We start from the raw sequence: 19000 nt of genomic DNA on the forward strand, positions 1-19000 counted from the left end.
TAAGGCAGAATTATCAAAACTACTACAATTATTCCGGCGTGATTGAAATTCCGCCCAGGCCTAATTTTAATCCCAAAAAAACTTGCTGGACCTTACGCATTTAGGAAAGCAGCCCACTGCCCTACTTCGGGACCTCATAGATTGTTTCACTTTTCGGTTTTCATAGAGAGAGATATTTTTTCTGAATATGTGGAGTTATGGACAGAGCTGCTGACTCTGGAATTGGGGAACTAAGGGCCCTATTATGAGGGTGGACGGACTTACGTCCGTCCGCCACCCCTGAGTAAGAGGGACCGTCCGCATGGGCAGCGGCGGTCCCTCCATGGCAATTAGGATGTGACCGCCACCCTGGCGGTCACATCCTGTATTTTTTACATTGCGGCGGGTGCTGCTTGAAGTAGCACCCGCCGCAATGTAAAAAATGAAAGCAGTGCATTTGCATGCACAAAGTGGCAGGCACTGCGCGGTGCCTGCCGCTTCATGCACGCAAAGGCAGGGGGGTACCATAGGTACCCCCCATGTGCACCCCCCACCACCCCTTCACCCAGGGGGCCCGCAACGGGCCCCCGAAGTGAATGTCCGTATGCTTTTCCACGGCGGAAAAGCCACCGCGGAAAAGCATGTGATTCCCTCCATCCTAATATGGCTGGCGGTGTCTGATAGACACCGCCAGCCATGTTAGTGCTTTTCCGCCGCGGTCAGAAGGTAATCGCGGCGGAAAAGCTGCGGACGGAATTCAAGACCCACCAGCCATCCTAATTTGGCCGTGGGTCTTTGGAGGCTCCGCAGCGGTTTTCCCGCATCCTCCGGGCCGGCGGTGGCTTCCGCGGGCCCGGAGGATGCGGGAAAACCGCGATCATAATCGGCACCTAGGTTTGAATCTCGGCATCCGCTCAACATCCTGTGATTCTGAACAAATCATATAATTTTCCCATACCTTAAAAAAAAATTCATGCGACTTTCTGTAATGTAAATGATACTCATGTAAAGCAATCCAATACCCATGGGTCGAATTCACGCTATATAAAACTGCAAACAATAAAATAAAATCTGTGGTAGATCCTTAAATGGCAATACCCCTTTCTGAGCTGCTGGATAGTCATTCACTGTTCTAGACACGTAGGTTTGGAATTCTTTTAAAGAACATATTTGGCTTCAAAGCCATAATTTCGTCAGGCAATTGGTCCTCCTTTTACATTTGAGCGCTTAACCTCTTCGCCGCGGCGCGAATTAGGCCGCGGCGGGAGCGGGACTAAGGGTTGGGCGTGATGCTCCCTTACTCATGACGGCTCCACGCCGTCATGAGTCACGGGCAGAGTGTGCTCATGACGGTGTGGAGCCGTCATGACCCCGCCCACTCACAAATTCGCCCGCACAGGCAGAGAATTAGTACCGCGCAGGTGGAGCGTGGGCGGAGCGGCAGTTGATGACGGCTCCACGCCGCCATGAGCACACGCCGCCCATGGCTCATGACGGGGTGGAGCCGTCATGAGCATGAAAAGAGTTAACTAAAGTTTCTAAGCTTCCTATAGCGCTTCGAAGATTCTGTTTTATATGTATTTTATAAATTAAACATACCATAATGTGGTCACCAAAAATCATCATATCATACAGTTCAAAGGAATGCATAAAGGCAGTATTTTAATTTGGAACCGTAGGGGTAAAGATCTGGTCTCAATATTTTTTTTAACTATTTTTGTTGTTGAAAGAAGCACGGACATCTTTAACTAAACCGGTTCTAATGCCAGAATAGCGCCATCTGGAAATGGCATCATTGGAATGAGTAAGCTCTCAGGAAGACCGAAGCACAGGATAAACTGCAGTTTAGAAGCGCACGGCGTAGGAAGGCCGATTTGCAACGCCCTTAAATGCAGAAAATGTTTCCCTGTCACGCAGAAATGTGCCTGCTGCCTGAGTCAGCCATTATGGTGCAGCTGCTGGAGGGCGCGCGGCGGCACACCTGATAACTGTCTGGAAGCAGATAATTTAGCAGACGTAAGCACATGGCTGGAGAGAAGCAGAGTACAGGGAAATAGGGCACACGTTTAAATGATGATTTATTGCTTGCTATTCCTATTGTTCTCCTACAAATAAATAAATAAATGAGGAAATAAATATATATATATATATACACACACACACACACACACATATATATGTGTGTGTGTGTGTTTTATCACATTGGTAAGTGTTTCACAGGTTACATTTCACAGAAACTAGGTCTAACTTTGATTGTATTTACCTTAATTCACCACTTGGCCTTTGTCCTTATGGTTTGTAAATTTTAAATAATTGTGTGATTCCTCGATGGCAATAAAGCCCCATATCGCATACATACCCATTATGGAAATAAATAAATATATATATATATATTTATATTTAGATATAGAGTTGTTTTCCAGTGTAAAATAATTGTTACAAGCCACCCGTGAACCAGTAAACAGTGTTTTTTCATGTCAATGTTGGTGTACTTTAGTGATACACTGGAATTTGAATAGGTGAATATGTGTTTATTAGTGCTCTTGCTCTAAATAATGTGTTATTGGGGTACATTTTTTTTTCACTGGGCATACTCAAACCTGGCAGGAAATGGACAATTCCATCACTCTATTGTAGGCTGTAGTCTATTGGCGAGTATCAATTTGCGACAGACATATATTACGCAGTTACATAGTGGTGGTCGCCACTGTGAAGTTATAGTTAGGTTAGTGTTTCTATAGGAAGACCATTTTTTATTTTGCAAATAACTTTGGTACTGTTTGTTAAATCTGCACACATTTTCCAAAAAAGAAGTTCATCCCCCTCAGGTTCTTCCTGGAAAGTTTCAGGTTGAGCCATCAAGCAGGAGACATAAAAAAGTGGCATACCAAAACGTTGGTTTTCCATAATAATTCAGTTATGAAACCCTGCTCTCCGATAGAGAAAACATTTCTGAATAGGATTACGAAAAATATGGCACAAAGCTAGAATTTTGCTTAATAAGCATACTTTCATTATGTGTTGTATGTCCGTTAAACCTTTTTCGCGAAATTTGCATTTGAAGATGTGCTCGGGTGGTCATGAGGGTGTTCAAAAGTTAGGCATATTTGGACAATTGGTTTTGCAGGAGTCCTATGGTACAGAAAAGTACAAAAAATAGGACCCCCAGATTGACCATGGGAGCTTTTTCTCCTGCCAGCCATTTAGGTTCCACCACAGTACTGAAAACACTGTTTGGCTGGCCGAAATTCACAGAAAAATGTTGCTACTGCCATTACAGGACTCGGGAACTCTTTCTTCTAGTCCTGATGTTACAAAAAACATATATGGGGCAGTTTAGAGATACCCTGACACTAGTTGGGGAGCAGAGTGATCACATATTCTGGCAGAATTGTCACCAGCTTTGTTGGACATTGGTGGGCTTTTTCTATTAAAGCATGTGTCCTTCAAAATGGCATTTCCTTAAGTGGATACAAATACTTTAGTTAAAAAAACTCCTCTGTCCAAGTATCCCAACCATAAATAAAGCAGATTTTCAACTGCCGCCTTGGCAGAGGTTGCATGCCTCACCATGCAAACTTAAAGTAAGACATTATATGTCCATAAATGTATGTTCAATGTTTTTTCTTGAGACTCATGCATTCAGACACAGACACCTTAGTGAACTCTCTTTTATAATACATGCAAGCTGTTGATTGTGATAATACTATCTATTCTATTTACCAATTGTCATACAAATATATGATATTCCTCTGTACTGATTTTTCTTTTGAAAACTTAATGAAGTCTGTGTTAAACAAATATATCCATAAGTGTAAACATAAGGAGCTTGATCATGAAAAGTATGGTGTTCTGGTACCCCAGTTTATCCTGTGATAGGACACCGGTTCTGATTTTACCATCCAAGCGAGGACTTCATCACAAGCACAGCCAAGACCCATGGCTGCCTTGTTCTTCTGCATATAGGGGCATGCATTGGCCCCCTCTGTCGTCCCACAGCCCCCCCTGCTCTCAGACTTTCTCGCTGCATAGGCCCCCATTTCCATTTACCTTCTGCTCAGACCTGGTGGTAAATGGGAGTAGAACTGGATTTGCATTGGACTCACTGTGAACTGACTTGTCTCCTGCTGCATTGTCTGCTTGTTCAATCAACCTTGTGGGATAGTCTCCACCTTAACAGAAATGTTTTCAGGCAATCTTAAAGGATAGGGGGCATATTATCAAGAGCACTTTCGCCGTTTTTCCTGCACATATCACCCGTAAAGCGGCGATTTTCCTATCGCACAATCAACAAGGACTCGCTAACATGCGTAAGCGGTGTTTCCTTGCGATTGCGGGCGTTTTTTTTTTTTTGCTGCTTTGCATGTCAGCGATATTTATCGCTAATCATATGCAAAGTAGGTGTTCCTCACAACAACAACATGGAAACTATCGCAAACTCAACTTCCCTCTATTACCAATGCGGCCCCGGACATACTAAGCGATAATAAAAGTTGAGCTAACCGCAATTATCGCTGGTTTCTGACGCCTGATTAAAACCTGACTTACCCATCTTGTCAATGGGAGGTGGATTGCCAGGCTGAGTCCGCACTTGCCTATTAGCAAGCTTTACAATAGCGCAGTGAAAATAGCACGGTTTTTCTTGCACTATTGCTGGTTTACGCCACTATCACTTGATTTTGCATCACCTCTTAGTTAAGCGTTGATAATAACGCGCTACCTCGGTGATGAAATCCAGCGATAGAAAAAACGCGCTAAGCGCGCTCTGCGATGTTTATCGCAGTTTGTTGATAATATGCCCCCAGGTCCATAGCTGTTCTATAGAGGGTAGGCAAAATGGCGAGGGGTATAAAATCTCTTCTGAAGACTGCCGATTTGTCACCAGATAGTTTTGGAAACAATAGTAAGGCCACAATTCCCCTAATTGATCATGAAACATTTGTTGAGGCTTTTAGCCTCGTTCCTCTGTATGGTCATGGAAGTTCTCAGTGACTTGCAATAACCTTATATTGTATAGAAGGGGTACTTTATTCTATATATTACAATAAGAAATTGAATTGATGTCACTTGAATTTAATTTACCTTCGCATTTTTGCAAACCAAATGAAATGATGACTTCAACTGTACACCTGCCAGTTGTGTTCAGAAAGCAACAGTCAGTCAAACCTATCTCAGAAAACTTGTCTGGCTGCCCATTTAAGTCACTATCAATTTTAGACCCCTGTGCCTCACTTACAAGAGCATAGAATGCACAGTATCGAAGAATTCACAGGAAGGAATCACTTGCTGCCCATGCAGACACCCTCTCCTTCTACTAGAACAACACCCAAAAACAACTGTAAATCAAAAGGAAACAGACAATTCTCGGTCACAGGCTCTCAATAATAAGATTACCTTCCTCCAGCCCATCACATCACCTTAAACCACTTAGACTTTAGGGTAAAATGGGTAAAATCAAAACCCACCTTTTTAGATCATCCACTCCTGCCTCAGAAAGCTTCAAGGTGCAGCAAAAGAAAACAAGTCTGCACAGACAAGAGAAACAACAGTGAACGGGTGTCCGCTCGCTTTTGAACTTAGGCGTCCAACAGAACTTGATAGAAACTCTAGACTTGACAAAGCTTTCATGGTGGCCGGCAATGACAATGTAATATGCAACACATGCTAAAGAACAAAGACATAAACTGATGCATAATGTGATGCGACAAAGTTGCATATGTGTCAGAAAATCCCTCCCCCCACCCCCGTAACCGTGTATCCTCAACTGCTAGCAGTTAAACAGTAATCTCAGAAAAGTTTGGAATCACACTGTGTCTCTCTGGGACTGTCCAGAAACAATATACACAAGTAGACCGATGGGCAGACCATATGAAACAGACAGACTGGCACATATTCTTTGAGTGATTCTGTGAAAATAACCGAAATACCACAACACTAAGGGCCAGATGTACGTAGCCTAATACTGGGCGGTAATGGCCGAAATTACCGAATTTCAGCCGTTACCGACCGGTATTAGGCTTGTGAGATGTAGGAGACCAAATTAAAGGATTCGGTAAAATTTAAGGAATCGGTAAATTACTGAATCCTTAACCACTTGAATGCTAATGACAAGGGTAACTCGTCATGGAGTTTCCATTGATTTCAATGGAAATTACATGGAAGATTATCAGGGACCTTAGCATCCAAGTTAAGATACCGAATCAGTAATTTACCCAATCCTGAATGTAGGGAGCACTCAACTGAGTGCATTCCTCACTTAAGGATTCGTTATTTACCACCAACTACAAGTTGGTGGTAAATATCGAAAACCTCAAAAAAAAAGCAATTTTGTGCTTTTTTAACAGTGCCATGTGGCAGACATACATGCCCTTAGCGCATGTATGTGTGCCACATGTGCACACATGAATGATTCAGGGGTGCAACAGGGTGTGACACCTTGCCACCCTTAAATGTGTTCCCCCTTTTACCGAATCGGTATTTACCGATTCAGTAATTCCCATTCATTTCTATGGGCCTCCAGGCCCATAGGAATGAATGGGAATTACCGAATCGGTAAATACCAATTCGGTATTTACCGAATCTTACCGATTCGGTAAAATTTACCGAATAAATACCTACATCCCATTTACCGATTCTGAAATACCGAATCGGTAAAATTCGGTATTTTAGAATCTGTAAATCTGGATTACCTACATCTGGCCCTTAATAATTGTAAATAACATTTATGAGCATGGAAGGTGATAGTGATTTGCTGCCAATGGTGCAGAACATATTAGTTCATATGTAGAGCAATGTATATCATGTTGTCAATGAATACAATAGAAAACTCAGTTTCGCATGCACAGAGGATTGCTTTATGCTATGTAGATTTTTTTAATGAGCATGAACGGGGGTTTTTCCTTAGGATCCTCATTGTTTTCCTTCTTATTTCTGGCTCTTTCTGCAGTCCCTAGAAGAAGCCCTGAAGTACTGCAATTATGTTTTCACCATTGTGTTCGTGTTTGAGGCTGTCCTGAAGTTGGTGGCATTTGGATTCAGAAGATTCTTTAAAGACAGGTATGACACTTTTAGGATAAGGAGCTGGCGCATGCTACAAGTCTGCTCAATTTGAGGCGCTCCATCACATTGGTTACACCATGATTTTCGGATTGCTTCATATTCACTGGTTCACTGAAACTTTATACCAACATTTGCATTTGGGATGATGAACTGGCACAAAATTGAGTTTTTGCACAGATCTGCCAGTGCAAATGCTTTAGGAGCACTTTCCAGGAAATGCACATATCAATGAAAATATTTCCAAGAAAAGTGATATATATTTAAATATATATATTACATAGGTAAGGCTTCCTAAGGAATGTTGCCATTGGTTTCAAAACTCATATTTAAAAACAAGAGGTTTAACTGGGAATTATTTCCCTAAATCCTTGTAAATCACAGTGCTGAAATCATTTGCAGGGCATTTAACTTACCTAAACAAATGTAAATGAATAGAATAACACAGCAGTTCCCTTTCTTGCTGTTTGCTGGTGAAAAACAATATTTCACAATTACAGTGCTCCACTCACAGTGACTTGTATCAATAACAGGAGCAGAAACCCGTCAACCGTGCTCGGATTGGGGTAGAGAATGTGATAAGAACATATGGTATCCCAACTGGTATTATTCAAAGGCAATTAGTAAGGATATGAATACAACATTATCCAGAAGGAAACAAGGAGACTCTATTTGATTATAGCATGTGTTCATGCCATCATTTATGTACACAATTTAGGAAAGAGGAAAAAGGCAATTAGCAGTTGTGACAGCACTGCGATATAAAAATAAAACAATTGAAAACAACCCAAATTGTACTTGGTGCTCAAGGTGTGTGAGTAAAAAACACGGTAGCGACGCAGGTGACAATGTGATCAGCGTGGATGGCGCATAGTGACTGGTGCATAAATATATACAGTGAATAAATAACACAATGTGGTTCCAGGTAGTATGGAGAGTTCGTATATGATTTGATGTATTATTCGTGAACCACTTTGTATGGAGCGCCTGTGATCGTGCTGAATAGTCGACGGCGTTTCGAACTACATTAATCGGGATCATCATCAGGACTGGGTAGGGTCGAATGCAGTGCTGGTAAGGGTGAAATGGACGTTGAAATCCGGGGTCCAGATCGTCATAAATGTCCGCAAATGATCGGTGTGGAGAGAGTGAAACTCTGCAAGGCGGGGAACTGAGAGGAGCTCGTGCAGGGCTGGCGTATCCTGGGACTAACGCCAGCCCTGTGTGAGCTCCTCTCAGCTCCCCGCCTTACAGAGATTCACTCTCTCCACACCGATCACTGCTGGATTGGTGCCAGGAAATTGCCCTGCCGGGCTACCCCTATGAGGCGCATTATTTCCAAAGCCCTCGATGACCTGACACTATCATTGGTTGGATTCCATACTTCTGCCCACGCTGATTTACATGCTGGCCCTAAATTTGCTGACATTTATGACGATCTGGGCCCCGGATTTCAACGTCCGTTTCACCCTTACCAGCACTGCATTCGACCCTACCCAGTCCTGATGATGATCCCGATTAATGTGGATCGAAATGCCGTCGACTATTCAGTACGATCATAGGCGCTCCATACAAAGTGGTTCGCGAATAATACATCAAATCATATACGAACTCTCAAAACTACCTGGAACCACATTGTGTTATTTATTCACTGTATATATTTATGCACCAGTCACTATGCGCCGTCCACGCTGATCACATTGTCACCTGCGTCGCTACCGTGTTTTTCACTCACACACCTTGAGCACCAAGTACAATTTGGGTTGTTTTCAATTGTTTTATTTGCATATCGCAGTGCTGTCACAACTGCTAATTGTCTTTTTCCTCTTTCCTAAATTGTGTACATAAATGATGCCATGAGCACATGCTATAATCAAATAGAGTCTCCTTGTTTCCTTCTGGATAATGTTGTATTCATATCCTTACTAACTGCCTTTGAATAATACCAGTTGGGATACCATATGTTATTATCCCACTCACAGTGACAGCGCTGTCTTCAGAGCATTAAGCTTTACACTTCACAAGCCTCACCCGTGAATGCCCATCCTTAATGCAAACATGTATCAATGAATTTTCCTCAGTGTGTAAAAATAAACATTATATATGCAGAACCCTGTCAGCAAAAGATTGTGCTGTCCCGTAATGCATGTTATTTTCTTTCTTTAAGAACATCTTGTTTAACACACAATAGTTCCAAAGTACTACAAAAGAAAAGCACATTCTAGAATGCATATAATCTATTTCCTTACAATGCACTTTGCATTTAAAATCTGCCTTACAATACACAGTGTTGCATCCGTCTTGTTAGAAAAGTAAATTAAAAACGCCATAATGGCGGCTGGTGCACCGATACGTACATGCATGCGTCATGCATGCAAACAGATGTTTCACGATGCTTGCGTATATGGTGGGCATCTTGGAATGGCTTTTCTTTAATAGAAAGAAAAATGTGTTCTGGTCTGTAAAGATGCCATTTTCTCCGCACCAAAACAGCTTTGTGGTGCATTGCATTGCTCTACGTCAAGAGGCCTTACTGGGGTGGATCAGAGGAAACACCCTGTGTTTCCAAACTCTGTTGCCTCGGACCTCATGCACTAAACTTACAAAGTCAGTAAATGCACATGATGCGCCGTGACAGATATTTCATGGAAACAGCACTTTTCTTCAACTGTGCCCACATTTTATGATATGGCCTTTGATCTGATGTAAATGTAAATGTTGGATACTTGTAAAGCGCACTGTTACTCTACCCGAGTGTCCTGGCGCTGTAGACCGCTGGGGAACCCGTCCTGGTTTTCCCTGTGAGATGGTCCCTTTCAGGGTATCACCAGGGTGAAACCAGGCATCCCCGGCGTCTGTGGGGGGCCGTTGTAGAGATGAGGCAAGCTTAATGCCCAGAGTTACCGGGTGTGTTCCCTGGTTAGAGTAGGCACTGAGGCGAGAATTATCGAGTCCGTTGACCCTGGTCCAAGACCCTGCCGCGTCGGGAATTGAACCCTGGTCCCGGGCCATTCTCTGCTTACAGGTCTGCCGCCTCTAACCAGTGAGCCACACCTCTCCACATTGATTTCATAGCCACTAGTGTTAGGCTTTCTGAAAATGGAATTTGGAGAGAGCAGAATGTAGAACATATGTCCTTGGGATTCCCTCCCATGTGATCTTTTGAGTGCATTGCCTTCTGACTAGAGGGGGCACTTTCTCTGTTTGTGCCACAGTGCACCTTAAGACAGGTGTGCCGGGCGCAAACAGGGAAAGTGCTCCCTATTACATGAACGTGCTGCCCCCAGGGCAGTCGCAAAGTCGTGCTGCCCTGGGGGCAGCGCATTCGAGCGAAAAACGAAGCGGCTTTCACTGCACTTTTAAGAGTGGAGAGAGATCTCCTTGCAGGCGGATGCAGTGAGTGAGGGCACCAGCCTGCAAGGGGATGTCAGGGTGGGTCCAAAGGACCCTCTTTCCCCCATCCAGAGTTCTGCCTTCAGGGGTCGCACTGACAGTGTGCCGCCTTTTAGGTGACACGCTGTCGGTGCGCCTCTTGACAACCTCTTTGCCACTGCGCCCGCGTCTGTATTATGGCGTGGGCGCAGAGGCAAAGGTATTCCCTCATTTGCATGGGGCCAAGCCTCTAGTGATAGCACTGGTGCTATAGGTGTGCCCATGCTATCTGTATTACAGAAAGGGCCACACAAGTGTCTGTAGCGCTTTCTGTACTACCAAAGTGCCCCAGGGGCAGGCAAAGCCAGTGCACTTTCAATAATACGGCCCCCAGGATGTCTTTGCGATTTCTCCACCTGCTTAGTGGATAAAGGATTGTCTTCATTGTCCCCATGTGATAGCTGTGCAATTGTTAATATGCCAGGATCTGTGCACTGATCTGTGACTGATGTGGGCTTTGCCATACTAAAATCAGGACCTGCATAATACATTGCTACTAATAGCAAAGGGACACCTGAAGGGCTGTAGGCTGATTCTGTGCCCGGCGCACTGTATGCATAACATCCCAATGAGTTTTACCATACATCTGATGATCCTGCATATTGTGTTGTGAGAGTTAAGTGCATTGTGTGTTGTACAATTACCATAGTGCTTTTAATGCACAAAAAGGTGGCGGGTCCCTTTATCACAAGGCATGTGTCACATTACAATGATATTGTATCCACTGCATCCTTCTTCCACTAAACTGTGAGGTAAGTACATAATTACTATTGTTAGTTCCACTTCTACTTACCTCTCACGGTACGTATTTGAATTAAGAATAGTAAATATATACTTACCTCCCCAGCTAGTGGTAGGTCAATGTATTAGGTCCAATATTACTGTAGGTCGATATAACAACTTCGATATAATCATAGAACGTCTGTGATTACATTCACTTACCGTACATGTACTTAGAGTCAGTGATAGATGCGCATGTCCAGATTTTAACTCCAGGGACAGGGCACAAGCACATAAGCAGTTAGTTTGATATGTATTTATATTAGTATTTCCAAGTGTACGGTTGGGTCTGTGAAAGGGTCCACTAATTATCCTGTGTCTTCGTGTTAGTACCTTTCTCTTAGCAACATTGATAGTGCACTCATTTGAAGACTATGACATCTTTTTTCAGTCATATAGGGGACGATTCACAAAAGCAATTTTGAGGTGTGACATATTATTAGAACATTGGAATGTTGAGCGCTCCATTGAAGATAATGGAGTGCTCCAGACTTCTATTGGAAGGTAGAAGCCCGGTAGAAGCCAACGTTCCAATGTTTGTTCACAGCAACAGTTGTAAACCAAGGCCTCACTCTCATTCATGCCTCTGTGACTCAGCTCTGCAATGTCCAATGCCCTATTAGTAACAGTGCAAAGAATGCTCAGTCCTTTCTCTTTGGACTAACTCAATATGACTATTCCTCATGTATTCCTATTTTATTTCCATTTCATATGCTTTAGGACCAATTCACAATGGCATGTAAGAGTACGTATGAGTACCATAGGACCACAACTTTATGTACTCCAAAATGCCTTTGTGAATTCCCAACTATTGTCTCTGAGCAGCAGTATGTGTGTTTTTTCATAGAATAATTGGATTTCCAAGATCAGACCCTTATTCACAGTTACCGCATGTCAACGTGGAACTAAAATGTGATGCTGACAAAAAATGAGTTTATTGTGGCTCGGTTCTCTGCAGATGTCACTGGATGCTTTGTGATGCCATTGGGGGAATCAAACTGGGAGAAGATGTTATGAGCACAGAGGGCTTGAGGTCAGCAAAGCAGACTTGTAAACAGGTTACTTGAGCAATACCAGTGATCACTGATAATGCAACAGGGGACATGTTAGACAAATGCTACACAAAGTGTGCTGTTTCTAAAAGCTCTGCCTCGTGTGATCCCACTGAAGCTAGAAGCTGGGCAATGCAAAAGGAACGTTCTCCTATTTGCACATGGACCTGCCTCATGAAAATAATGGAGTCCCATGCGAAGTTTGCACATTCTCCTATAAAGGAGGCATGAGCAACAGGATAAGGATATTTTTCAAAGAAAAAGGGGGTTGTGCATTCTGAGGGCTTATGGAAGGTGCCCACATACCTCATGAGTTTTCTCCAGCTCCGGCTCCTCCATTATGGTGGAGGTTTGACACCCCCCACCTGTCAGCACCCTCAAAAACTAAAAAAAACTAAACATAATAAAACGATTTTAAAAGCCGTTTTATTATCTTTCTTTTTTCTTCTAAGTGGCCGTGTGCCGAATCTTTGGGGTGAGGCCAGGGGGGTTACAGTACTGGAGTGGGAGTTGTGGGCACTGTTATCAGTGCACAAGACGGTTTGGCCAGCTGTCTCAGGACAGCCAAACTATCAAGCGCACTGAAGAGTTAGAGACAGAAGGCACAGGCTCCCAATCTGTCTGGGAGCTCAAGTTTATAGCGCTCAGGCCAATCCTGAAGCTGCTCTCGTGCATGAGAGCAGCTTCAGGATTGGCCGCAGGGATGTCTGGGACTCTGTGCCTGCAGTGGAGAGGAGCAGAAGAGCGCGATGCTGGAGAACAACAGGTAAGCGCTTTTTATTTTTTTTATTTCTCTCCGTCATCCCATGGCCTACCATACCCCCCCCCCCTCTCCACCCCCCCCCCCTCCCAGCCCCTGCCTCTTTTCCTGGACACAAACCGCTCCTGGTTCCCTCACCAGACTTAGAGAATAATTATTCTGGCCTCTTCCCAAAGTGTGACCTCACTGTCCAATCCCTGCCTCCATCAGTTAGCTCAAGGAAACTAGTGCTACCAAGATTTTAAATCTGGTGTTTAGGAGGGACCTGAGCGCCCCCTGGAGAAGAGCCTTCAGATGACCACAAAGATCAGGAGATCTCTGTGGCAGTGCCCAGCAAATCCGTCATACATTGTCTCACATTGGCGTGCGAGGCTGTATAAGAGCACAGTATTATCTGTAGTGACCTACATAGTGCAAATCCCTACATGATACTTCAACTTTGCACATGCGCATTTGCAAAACAAGGCCACGCTCAGCAAAGGGTGATAAGGCTCGAGGAATATGATTCAAGTGTACACTTTTCAGATCATGTTATCTTTTTCTTAAGTTACAAATAGACACCGTAGTCTGTAGGCAGGGTGTGGTAGTAAGGGAGACAAAGTTTGTGACAACAATGTCCAACACATCGCATCGAACAGTCGTATTCTAGCACTTAAATATATTCTAAGGAGGAAAATATGTAGCCCCTGGTACGAAGTAGCAGGGACATTTTCATTTAATACCCCATTTTACTAAAATAATCTTCGGGTAGAATGTGATAGCCTCAGGCTCCATGAAACACTCTCAGCCTAAGTGTGAGAAATTCTGGCACAATTTAAGAGTGAATTTGAAGAGAGTGTTTCAGGATATTTGTGAGACTCAAACAGAATGTGAGAGTCTGAGGCAAAATGTGAGTGATTCAGTCTAAATGTGAGACTCTTATGTAGAACGTGATTAACAGACATTTTAAGGCATGGAAAAGTGGGCAATTGCCCAGGACACCCACCTTCCAAGGCCCCCTGGGACATTGACTTGCCTCTCTATATCACCTTTATTTCTCTATTTCAACCTCTTCCCCACTGTCTGCATATCTCTACTTCAGACTGTCTCTCTCAGCTCTGTGTCATGGTAAGAATTTTGGGACCTTGGTCAAGACAACATTTTAGTGTTTCAGTTGGACCCTGTTTCTTTAAATGTAACCCATATTTCAGCATTGATTGTTAAAGGCCCGCTCCAGCGTTAAAGGCTCGACTCTGTCTTTGAGTCCACGAATTTGGATTCTGCGGTGAAACGCGATCCATTCATAACCTGGAAGCAGCTCGCCAATTCATTCTAGTAATTTAGCATGCAGACATTTAAAAAGGAAGGGTACAGTGACAAGGGCAGTGTTCCTCAGAGCAGAGCAGCGCCCTGCGCGTGCCCTACAACGCCGCGGAGTATGCCAGCCTGTCAGAGGATTCGCAGCGCGAGACAAGGTCAACGGTGGCAGAAAAAAGATATAATACCTGCCATTCTGCAGGGGAGATCACAAGTTACAGCTTTCAGAGCTACATTAAAGAGAATCCTTATCGGGGAAGTCGTGCACTCACAGGAGACGTATCATGTCCCCCGCGCCTTCTCTGATTATATGCTGCCACCGGCGTCAGCACTGACCTACAATAAAATTATGATATCAAAGGGAGCTAGGAATTCGAATCTGACATTGCTATATTAGGAGAAAGTGCTTAACCCTTTCCGTCTGTACGTCCGTGTCTAAACCAATCAGCGAATAACAAACATGGCCACCTCCTCTGTTAGGAGGTGAAGGCATAATTCCTCAAGCGCGCGATGATGCTTTCATCAAATAGGAAATTCCTTCTACAGACTGGCCGCACAAAGAACTGTCCATGAATTTTGCACACTATACGAAGTAGAATTTTGACACTGGTGCGCTATCCATGCCCAATAAAGAATGTTTTCAACCCTTGTGCTGTAATTTGGCACCACCGTTAAACATGCCCTTTAGGTAAAAGCCTTACCTCGCTTTTGGAAGCACCAGCTGTGGTCATAGAGGGGTTTTCAGAGAGCTCTATTCATCGATTGGTCTGTTTAAGTGTCGTTCACAATTTGCTACCAATTAGCACAGCCTGCACCATATGGAAATGGGTCAGCCCACTACAGCCATTGGCTTTCTTCACTCTGAGTGAACGTATTTTCCTTTCGCACGAGGTACCGACGCATAGAAAGTAGTCCACTTTACTGCCAGGACTGGCTGGCCATTCTTCCAATTCTGCTATAATTTCAGGATTTTTATTTATATTTGTATTATGTATGTTTTTAAACTTTTTTTGGCAAATTTTTATTTGGCAAATGTTATTACTTTTACACTTGTAATGTGTACTGCATGTATGCAAAAAAAGATAAACAGAAACTTACCTAGCTCAGACCTATTGGCTTCGCCAATGTTAATTTTCATGTGATTCTTATATGATCCCTAGTGGGGTCCCATGAGTTTCTTACACTAGACACCAAAATCTGCATGTTATTTCCCAGAAACTCGTAATAGGTGCTATTTATCCCACTGATAAGTAATGAACCTCACAGTTTTTTTATTTACCATGTGCAATAAATAGCAACTATAGTTGTAATTAGGCCCTTAGTGATTTAAGTATAGCATCTGTCCAGCAAAGCATCAGTGTCTTTAGTGGAGCCACAGCCTACAGAGTGGGGGTATCTCATTACAGTGGGCAGTCTTCCACCATGGAGTGGCAGCCATTAAACCACTGACCTAATTAGCAGTGGTGGCCGCGACCCACCCCGGGCTGGTGGCAGGGTGTGGGAGGGCGCGGGGTTTGCGGGTGGGGTCACGCGAGGATGCGCTAAACAAAAAAAATGTTTTAATTAACTTACCTTCCCTCAGGGTCCCACATCTCTGCCCCACGCCTCAGGAATCAGGAAGCACAGACTTGCCCCACTGACCAATCACAAAGCTTCAATGCAGCGTTGGGATTGGTAGGCACCCAGGCTCCCCTGGCTAATCACAACGCTACAATGCAGCGTTTGTTATTGTTTTTGAGCATCCTGGTTTGACGCTCAACCAGGGAATGTGGGCCTGGGCATGTTCTCTATGCAGGCTATAATGCAGCCTGAATGAAGAACAGGGAAAGTGTGCATGACTGGTATGGGCAGCCTGAGAGGGTGGATCAAACAGTCACTGCGCACTTAGGAGTGGGCAAACCACTCCTTCCCTGCCCTGTTCCTAGAGCAGAGCAGCTCCGCCCACCTGCCCGCCAGCAAAGCAGCACAAAACACATAAAATGATAATAACTGAAAGTAAATATTTTATGTTTTCTCTTCTCGCACTGCTTAAAAGCAGTGGGGCAACGCTCCTCCACCATAGCAGAGGATCCGCCAATGCTAATGGGACAGAGAGCCACTGGCCAACCTTAAAATCAGCCCCTAAGTTAGTAAAGTCTCTAGGGCAGTGATTCTGAGAACCTGGCCCTTTGCAAGTGCAATTTTTGCATTTGGGATTCATCATCCCAAATGCAAAAATAGCTAATTGCGAAATCGCATATTTGCGAGGAATTGCATTTAAGGAATCTCTATTTGAGAATCCTTAAATGCAATTCATTAACCATTTTCTATTAGCGAATTCGCTATTTCTGGCCGCTATTTACCACGAATTGTAACTTCGTGGAAAATAGCGAAAACTCAGAAAAATGCACTTTAGTGCATTTTTCCGAGTGGTATGTTATACACACACATGTCCTTTGGACATGTGTGTGCGCAACATCTGGCTACATTTGCTTTTCAGGGGTGCTACAGGGTGTCCTTTGGACACCCCTGGCACCCTTGAAATCGCATCCTTATTTGCGATTAGCAATTTGCTAATCGCAAATAAGGAAGATGTAGGAATCGCAAAATTTTTTGCAATTGCTACATGAATCCCGTTTTGCAAGTCCTTAATAGCAATTCCTTATGAATCGCTATTAAAGACTCGCAAAACGGGTCTTTGATGAATCTAGCTGTAAGTCTAAATTATATGCTGTGTCCCTAACTCCTGGCTTTGATTTAGAGAAAGCCTTGAATATTCTGTTTCGAAGAAGCAAAAATGATTTACCATTATCACTTATGTCAAACTTGCCACGTGTGCTTCAGGCATATATTGAAGCAGGGGCGGCTCTAGGCTCATGGCGGCCCTGGGCAGGGAGCATAGGTAGGGGGCCCCCGGAGGAACGCAGGCGCTGAGGCCAGTGAAGAGGGGGGGGGGCAGGGTGTTTGGAAGTGGAACAGAGCCGGAGGCTGCCAAATCCCTGCCAGGGGCGCCACGCAAATATGTATCCATCCTCAGAGGATTATTATATTAAGGATATATATTGGCGTGGCGCCCCCTGGGGTTTGGCGGCCCTGTGCAGGTGTACAGCTTGCACATGCCTAAGGCCGCCCCTGATTGAAGGCTCAGATTTACTTATGCTTCCTGCTATTTTTCTAGTGATATAGAAAATATTTTTAATTCTAGTTCCATAAGTTCATTCAATACATTTGGACCAATCAAAGGAATTGTTTGGGGAATCATTTAATTTAGAGTTCCATGCTATATAATGCATGCTGCATAATGAATTCTTCTGTCTTTAACTTGGGAGAAAATGTGAAATGAAGTTATATAATTCTATGTTTCTCTCTGTATCAATTACGTTCCATAAGTCACTCTATTTTAACTTATATCAGATAAAGATCTCAAATACCTTTAAAGAAGTGATTTTTGGATAACTTACTGATCTCACAACTCATTCCTTGATCAACATTTTATCTCAAAAGTTTCTTTGTAAAATACGTTGGAGTCGTGTGATGTTTCCTCTATGTCCATAGCATGCACCCTTTATTGCAATCTGCTGAAATCTAATACTTTAATAAAATGTCCCTGCTCTGGTTGAGCCGAGCAGGGGATGTACTATGTTGCTACACAGGTCATCAAAAAAGTTTTTGCAAAAAATGAAAACAGAGTTTATGCTTTATCCTATACATTTCATAGTTCTGTCTCACACAAAATCTTAACGCCTATACCTTCAACTACCGTAATGTTGACGGATACCCTCCAATTCTGACCCATGTTATGTTATGTTATGTTAGATTCATTTATTACGCGCACAGATGCTCCAGCAAAGGAGCGTCCTGGCGCCCGACAAGGTAGCAACACAACACAATAGAAAAGAATATGGTGAAAGATCTAAGGGAACAGAAAAGTTTTGACAGCTCGACGAAAAGTGAGTAAATGACATAGGGCACGTATCTCTAGGGGAAGAGAGTTCCACAGAGCTGCGGCACGTACTCGAAAAGAGCGGCCGCCAGCACGGCTCCGCTTAAAGCGGGGGACGACAGCGAGTTCGAGGTCCGATGATCTTAAAGAGCGGGCCGGGGCATAAAGGGACACGAGATTTGAAAGAATCAAGGCAGGGGAGCCCTTAAGGATCTTGTAGGCTACACAAAGAACCTTGAACTGGATCCTTTGCGCAATTGGCAGCCAATGCAGAGCACGCAGAGCATTAGTTGTGGGACAGAATCTAGGTAAGCCCACAACTGCTCTAGCCGCCGCATTCTGTACGCGCTGAAGGCGGGTGATCTCGGCCCGATTTAGCCCCACCAGAAGGGAACTGGCATAATCGAGTCGAGAAATCACCGTTGCCTGCACCACGAGTTGCCTGGTCGTTGCATCAAAGAATTTTAATACGGGACGTAGTCCACGCAGGATGCCAAAGCAGCAGGCCGCCGTGCGCTTTGTGTGGCAGACAAAGGTGAGGGTTGGGTCAAACCACACCCCAAGGTTTTTTAGCTCAGGGACCGGGATTGGCGTGGGACCCAGGTCCAAAGGCCACCACCTATCACCCCAGAGTTCCGTTTGCTTGCCAAAGATCATAATTTCCGTCTTTTTTGCGTTCAGCTGGAGACAGTTGGAAGTCATCCAGCTGGCGACCGCTCGGAG

The 19000-nt window shown here is 44.0% G+C and overlaps 1 protein-coding gene across 1 annotated transcript in view; it reads left to right on the top strand.

The window, feature by feature from the left end:
• LOC144786174 (voltage-dependent T-type calcium channel subunit alpha-1H-like) overlaps positions 1-19000 on the top strand; it is a 1055750-nt gene that overhangs the window by 884696 nt on the left and 152054 nt on the right. The window contains exon 25 of the mRNA XM_078665169.1: positions 6926-7035. Coding sequence (XP_078521295.1) covers positions 6926-7035 — 110 coding nt within the window. The remainder of the gene's footprint in view (positions 1-6925; positions 7036-19000) is intronic.

Source organism: Lissotriton helveticus, chromosome 10, assembly GCF_964261635.1.
Source record: "Lissotriton helveticus chromosome 10, aLisHel1.1, whole genome shotgun sequence".
Taxonomy (NCBI): Eukaryota; Metazoa; Chordata; class Amphibia; order Caudata; family Salamandridae; genus Lissotriton; species Lissotriton helveticus.